Source organism: Hippocampus comes, unplaced genomic scaffold (genome assembly GCF_001891065.2).
Source record: "Hippocampus comes isolate QL1 unplaced genomic scaffold, H_comes_QL1_v1.1 scaffold92, whole genome shotgun sequence".
NCBI classification, from domain to species: Eukaryota; Metazoa; Chordata; class Actinopteri; order Syngnathiformes; family Syngnathidae; genus Hippocampus; species Hippocampus comes.
The window spans coordinates 2280784-2287925 of NW_017805379.1; the positions used below are offsets into that span (position 1 = coordinate 2280784).

Here is a 7142-nt window from a genome sequence, read left to right on the forward strand (position 1 = left end):
GCCTTTGATTTTTTTTTAATTTAAAATAAATCAATATTTTTCAGAAGTAACTATATTCAACTGCATTTTTTTTTTTGCGTTGCTAACTGACATACCTTATCTCCGGCCAAGACCTTGAAGGAGGCCATGACCTGGTCGGCCGTGTCTGTGTCGGCCGTTTCGCGCGACATGAAGTCAATGAAGGCCTGAAAGGTGACCACGCCCATGCGGTTGGGGTCCACAATGCTCATGATGCGGGCAAACTCGCTTTCGCCCTGCGATTCACATGGAAACATACACAAACACTTTCATATTTACAAGAACATAATTGTTCTGCCTGTGGAATTGCTATAATAGTTATTTGGTTTGTTATTGAAGTAGTTGTCTAGCTATTTAGTTCGTTCTTTATTCACTTAGGTAGTTTTATATGTAGGTGGCTCATTACTCATTTAGTTATCTCGTTTTCTGGGTTGTTATTTTCAGTAAATACGATTGCCAATTGGCTAACTTACTGTGTAGCTTACTAGATAGCTCAGTTTGCCCGGTAAGATAGTTTGTTATTCTTTCAGTTAGTGAAATGATACCTTGATTGCTTGGTAGCTAATTAGAGAACTTAGATTTTGAAATAATTACTCAGGTAGTTTGTTCACAAATTACAGGTTTGCTGGCTACTTAAACAATTATCTAGCCAGTTAGTTAATTATTAGTTAATTAGTTAATTATTGAGCGAGCTAGTTAACTAGATCATTATTTAGTTAGCATGTTTTCTGGGTAGCTAGCTAGCTATATATACTGCTAGCTATTTGTTTTGTGAGGTTTGATAGTTCAGTAGCAATTTAGCCAGTCAATTCATGAATTGAATAGCTAGTTAATTTGATCAGTATATAACAGCTAGTTAATCCTTCAGTTAGTTACATAACAACTATTTTTCTAGGTAGCTCGGTGGCGAGTTGTTTCGTAAGCTCAATTTCTCGGGAGCTCGCCAGCTCTTGAGTTATTGATTTGCCGACTAGTTACACAGTTATCTCGCTGTGAGTTAGGGGCATGGTCAGGGAGCAAATTGAACTTGTGTCTCAAGGCACCACTGTGAATGGTATGGTGATTCTCGACTGTGTACAACAACACGCGGTGTTATCTGCTCACGCCAAAAAGAAAGAACAGAAAACGTTACCAGGTTGTAACCAACAGAGATAAGGCAGGACTTGAAGTCGTCGGCGTCCATCACTCCCGTTCGCTTCTACAAAAGGGACGAGCGACGGACGGGAAGGAAAAAACAAAAAGAGAGAAAAAGGAGAAGGAAGCAAAGGGAAACCATCGGAAGAGAGGACGAAGGGAGAAAAAGCAGGGAGGAAAGAAAAACAAAACAAAAAAAAAAGTGAGACAAGTTAAAGGAGTACCTGTGCGTCGTTGGCGATATCGAAGCCCAGGCTGATCAGGCAGGCCTTGAACTCCTCGGGCCCCATCGTGCCAGTGTGGTCCTGACGTGTGTGGTGGCGGTGACGAGGGGAAGTGGTTGTGGTGATGGTGATGGGCATCGGGGCCATGCAGCGACACAAAACAGCCGTGACAGCCACAGGACAGGACAGGGGGTGGCGGCATTCGGACAACAGCGCAGAAAGTGATTGAAGGTGAGGTGTGATTGATACCATGCATTGTGGGGGTGGGGGGCATGAAGGCATGCAGGAGACGCACAAAGAACGGAGAAGACATATTGCATGTTGGTTAGCATCTGCAGGGTCAACGCACACACTCACACACACATGCCGACACACAAACGTGCACGCACAAATATCCGCACACATTAACAAACACAAATACACGCGCACAGACTTGCGCACATTAACACACGAGAACGGCAATGCATATTACAAAAGCACATAGAAATGCACGCGAACACACAACAAATGCATACAGATGTCCGGACACGCCCACAACTCACACACACACACACATACACGCACACACACACTAAAGTATGCACGTTCAAATGCACGCGAGAGCACACACGGACACACACGCAGTGAGACACGCAAACACACACAGACGCAAACATACATATACACACGCACACACGCGCGTTGCTTGGCACATTCTCAGGCGTTAATGTGCAGTGTGTAAGGCGGGCTCTCAGGCCACGTGGTGAAAGCAGCTACTATACAGTATATATACTGTCCATATATTATAACCATTATGTTCTCGAACACTTAAAATAATCACCACTAATATTAGTTGCTTGCACTAGTCACAGGTTTAACTTGACTAGTTAGCATGTGGTTAGCTGGGAGACCAAGTATTTTGGTGTCGCCGCTAACGTTAGCTGCTAGCAATTGCTCGGGAAATACCAGACTTGCCACTGACCCTGTCAAAGTGGTTGAAGGAGGCCCTGAACTCATTGAGCTGCTCCTGGCTGATGCCTTTTGCGTCCCGTGTCAAGATCTGGTTCTCGATCTCGTTAATGGTGCGGGCGATGGTGGTCAGCAGCTGCTCCCAGCCCACACGGATATGCTGAAAATACGGCACGGGACAAGTTATCACTTGGGTTTTGTTTTCCTAATGCTAACGTTAGCCGTTCCGCTGCTGTGAGCCATTTGCTGGCTACCTCCATAGTGTAGTTGGTGTGCTTATTGTCAAAGATGAGCGCGGCCTGGATGAGCTGGTGGTCTCCCTCCAATTGCTCAATCTTGGGCATGTAGTTGACTATACTCTTCTCATATTGCCGCAGGTGTGCCAACTGGTCCTCCAGCGTGCCGTGCAATTCCATTGAGATGTAGCCGATTTCCTGCACTCCACACACACACACACACAAGCACGCACGAGCAAAATATTAGAAGGAGAACATGAGGTTATCCCTGAGCAGGCTCGCCTTTAGACTGACCTCCATCTTGGTCTGGATCCAAGGTCCAATGACGTTGGCCTGGCTGGCGAACTGCCGACGCAGACGCTCATTGTTCTGCTGCCGGGCGTGTTCCTCAATCAGGGCCTGGTCACGCTGAGGAACCAGCTGTCGTACCTGAAAGGACACGTCATTAACAGATGATTATGATGGACTGCAGTTCTGTTCATTACATGGCATACAACAAACTCTTTTTTTCTGGCTGCGATTTGGAATATTTCCATATCGATGCTTATGACCGCATGTCTTTAACCCGAAGACCAAATACATCAGTGTCACTGCTCACGTTAGCTGCTAGCTGGGTAGCAGATTGGTAGATGTAAGACAAAACATTTGTTTTCCACTGCTACCATCGTCTGCTGTGTGTGATGTTAGCAACTCGCTGGCAAGCTCGCTGTCAGACAAAAATCTTTCAACGTCACGGCTAACGTCATCCATAGGTGTGAAGCAAAGTATCCCAGAGTCACAAAGAGGACAGCTTGTGATCACCTTGTCCCACTTGGCGTTGATCTCCTGAGGATTGATCGTGGTGTAGGGGTTGATGCCGGACATGTTAACGTGGTACGTCTGCATGATCTTAGCGATCTCATTGTGGATGCCCAGGATGGCCTGGCGCTCTTTGTCCGCCTCAGGCAGTGTGGCCTTGAATTGCTCGTGGGCCGTGCTGAGGCCCTGTGGCAGACATGTACTGTAATGTGAGAATATATAGCAAAAACACCTCAGTGAAAACTGTTGGACTGCATCCTCACCTGGATTTCCTCAATGGTGTGGACTATGAAAGAGTCCTGCAGGTCCTCCATGGCACCCTCCATCCAGTTGTTGAATGGAGCCGCTCTCTTTGCGAACTCCAGGTACAACTGATCGATGGTTTCCAGAAGCTTCTCTGTTCTCTGTAGAAAGTCATCATTGTTTTGTTTAACATTGGATTCAATTAAAGAGCGGAAGAGAATCGACACTGTGAGATTTTTCGGGGATTTGGGCCATTTCTATTTGGTATTCACTGGCTATTCATCAAACTTCGATGTCATGCTGCGACCACAAGTCATGAACATCAAAACACCCATGCATCCATCCATTTTCTGAACCGCTTATGAAATGTTTGGAGTCCACTTTTGAAGTTCAGGGTGTACCCCGCCTACTGCGCGAAGACAGCTGGAGTGGGCCCCATTCAGTACGCCCGCGAACCTCGTGAGGATGAGCGGATGAGAAAATGAATGAATGGATAAATACAAACGGTCCACTTCAAACCAAAATGGCAGACTTTAAGGTATTTTAGACCTGAGTTCTTGAGACTTTTTTTTTTAAAGGGACGAGTCGTGATTGACGAACCTGACAAATCTCACTGTATGAAGTTAAATTGGTTTCTGGAATTAATTTTCAAGAAACTTTAGGGGAGCAGACTGCACGTTTGGGCCTTAAATATAATGGACTCACCTGCAGAGCTTCACTGCGTTGCTTGGTCAAAGCCCCAAGGGAATCCCACTGGTCACAAATTCTCTGAGAGCGACTGTTTACATTTGGCGAGTCGTAGTAATCCAGCTCACTGGAACGCAACAAAAAAAACCCGGTACAGCTTTTGAGATCGACTTTTTTTCTTCACCGTGACATCACACATCGTTTCAAGCTGCAGCGGCCTGGATGATGAATTCATCCTCCTTTTCTATCGCCGTAGCTTGAACGTGTCAAGGGAGACGAACAGCAGCCATAGTTTCTATTTCAACAGCTAAGTTGATTCCACAACAGATGTGGTGGAAAGTCAGGTCTAGTTAACTTGACCTGGTAAATGAACTGCCTTTTTTTTTGTTGCTTGTTTTAGTGGCACAGACGTGCTCTTGTGACACTGAAATGGTCTTACACAAATCCAGTTTGGTTCACAGTCTTTCTATGACTATTGTATTGAAAAGGTCGACAAGTAGCCTCTCCAGCGTCAATCTCAGCGGACATTTTTGGCTTACTTCAACTCCTGCGCGATGGCAACAATCTGCTCCACCCGGTCCTGATGGGCAGCCAGGTCGCTCTCAAAGGCCTCGTGCTTCTTCAGCAGAGCCTTGATCTCAGACAGCGACGCCGTCTCGTAGTCTTTGCGCTGCAGCATCTCCTCCTTGCCTGCGCAGGGAGGAAGACAAAAACACGGTCATCACAATCTCACGACAGTCCCACTGGCAAGCCAGAAGAGGGCAGTGCGGTGAAAAGAAGCTTTGGTTAGCGATGATGTCCTTTAAATGTGTCTCCTTAAAATGTTGTTTGTTGGTCTGACTTTTATGCACCAGCAAATTACAACACAAATTCTGCCTGGCAACAATAAAATTTTTCCGTCATTAATTTCAGCAACGACACAATTGATATAGTTAAAATGTTTCGCTGTTAAAAACAATACATCTTCATTAATACAGCGCTTTCACAATAGCTGCGGCTGTTTAAAAAAAAAAAAAAAACGGTTTACAGAACAGTTGACATAAAATAAAAAAATACGGCAATATACCACAACACAGAACATAAGACATTGACAGCCATGCAATCGTAACAACTATTCCTGGGTAAACTGGGTTAACCTCAGGGAATTCTAAGACATGCTGCCGAGCCTGGGAACTCCCTGCACTTTTTGTTTCTGTTTGACATGAAGTGAAACATTAACATTTCAGTGATACAGAATTTTTTCGGACCACTTTATTTCCTGTAGAAAACTTCAGGGAGCCGTTTATCTGCTGACGTTTTCATTGAACGTTCTGCGACTCGGTGCTGGGCCTGGGAGCTCTCTGCACTTTCTGGTAGAGCTTCAAAACAAAGATGTCTCTCATCGAAGATAAAAAGAAAAAAAAAAAAAAGAGATGTTGTAAAACTGAAAAGCTGTTTAATAAATACACTTCAAATCAAGTGTCTGAGTCTGTCTGATTCAAAATTGTGAGAAATATTTTGCTTTTCACTGCAAAGGAATATCGGCTCCCAGTGTCCTTCACTACTACTAATATGACCCCCCCCCCCCCCCACCACATCCACACACACACTTACACTCCTGCCACTTTCTTACCCTCAGTCCAGCCTTCGTGGATGGCCGCTTTCTGACGGAACTTCTCGGCCAGGTGGTCCAGTCTCTCCAGGCGGCGGATCTCGTTGAGGAGCCACTCCTCGTAGCCCTTTTCGGCACCCTCCAAGTTGCCCCATGCATTGTTGATGTCCTGCGGGGAAGGCGGTTTTTGAGTCTCCGAGCTCGGTGATTCTGAAAGTGTTGTCGTGCTATGCGGGCTCCGTCTACTGCTCGCTGAGGCACCTTTGTCTCATTTTTGGTGAACGCTTAAGAGTCCAAGTGTGACTTTTACTTGTACATTATTTTCATCTTGGTCATAATGGTGCTGCTCGGAGAGCTAAGATTATTTTTTTGTTGTTTTTGTTTTTTTTTTACTTGATGTAAAAAAAAAAGGGGGTGAGAATCCACTGTTGCAGTTTTCTGAGGTGTGAACAAAGGATTTGGAAAGAAAGGAAACCCACCGACACCATCTGGCCCTCGGAGGGCATGAAGGCGGGCCGGTTGCTGAGCCTCAGCTTGGTCTGCAGCGTGTTGAAGTTGATCTCCAGCTGGCACTTCTCCTGCACTTTGGGCGGCTTGTGCAGCCGACGGTAGTCGCGAAAGTCCTCCAGCTTCTGCTGCATGGCCTGCATGGTGTTCTCGGGCACGCGGTTCTCCAGCCACGGGATGGTGCGGCGGATCCACTCCAACAGCTGAGAAAAAGAGCGTCGTGTGCGCGTGTGGACAGAGAAGGGTTGAGATGCATGCAGGTAAAATGTAGGATGGTGGCGGGAAGAGAGGAAGTGGGACAAGTGGATGTGATGTGTGTATGAAATAAAGGAATAATAAGAATAGAGTTAATAACAAATGCTGTGGGATTTATAGGAACATTTCCGCTTTTGTACAATGATCGCTTAATCAAAAGTTAAAAAAAAAAAGAAATAAATCAAATCACCTTCATTATCTCCATTCAATCAATCTACAGTGGAACCACTACATTTGAAGCCCACAGACAATTTTGGAATTCAACCAAAAGCTCCTGTAAAAAGTGGTTGCTACAATAAACGGGAATAGTGGAATTCGTGTTTCATGATAGACTATAAAATACAAACTTCCAACACACTCATTTCTGTGGAGCTCAAACAGCCCTGGGTGAGTTTGGGGTGAGTCATGAGGTGAGTGGTGGCGGGGTTGATAAAGGATAGCAAAGAGATGGGAGGGAACATCGGAAGTGTGTGTGTGTGTGTGTGTGTGTGTGTGGGGGGG

General features: G+C 45.6%; 1 protein-coding gene across 4 annotated transcripts in view; it reads right to left on the bottom strand.

Annotated features, from left to right (window-relative positions):
• The window catches only part of actn1 (actinin, alpha 1), a 31876-nt gene that overhangs the window by 646 nt on the left and 24088 nt on the right, over positions 1 to 7142 (bottom strand). For 2 of the 4 annotated variants that reach the window (XM_019872297.1, XM_019872296.1), the window contains exons 10-20: positions 6359 to 6611; positions 5901 to 6048; positions 4828 to 4978; positions 4307 to 4415; positions 3622 to 3762; positions 3362 to 3544; positions 2855 to 2989; positions 2579 to 2758; positions 2338 to 2484; positions 1151 to 1216; positions 96 to 254 (exon numbers count right to left, since the gene is read on the bottom strand). In XM_019872297.1, the coding sequence (XP_019727856.1) occupies positions 96 to 254; positions 1151 to 1216; positions 2338 to 2484; positions 2579 to 2758; positions 2855 to 2989; positions 3362 to 3544; positions 3622 to 3762; positions 4307 to 4415; positions 4828 to 4978; positions 5901 to 6048; positions 6359 to 6611 (1672 nt within the window). Of the gene's footprint in view, positions 1 to 95; positions 255 to 1150; positions 1217 to 1376; positions 1458 to 2337; positions 2485 to 2578; positions 2759 to 2854; positions 2990 to 3361; positions 3545 to 3621; positions 3763 to 4306; positions 4416 to 4827; positions 4979 to 5900; positions 6049 to 6358; positions 6612 to 7142 lie in introns of all 4 variants that reach the window. The other 2 variants (XM_019872294.1, XM_019872295.1) reach the window with 2 other exon arrangements.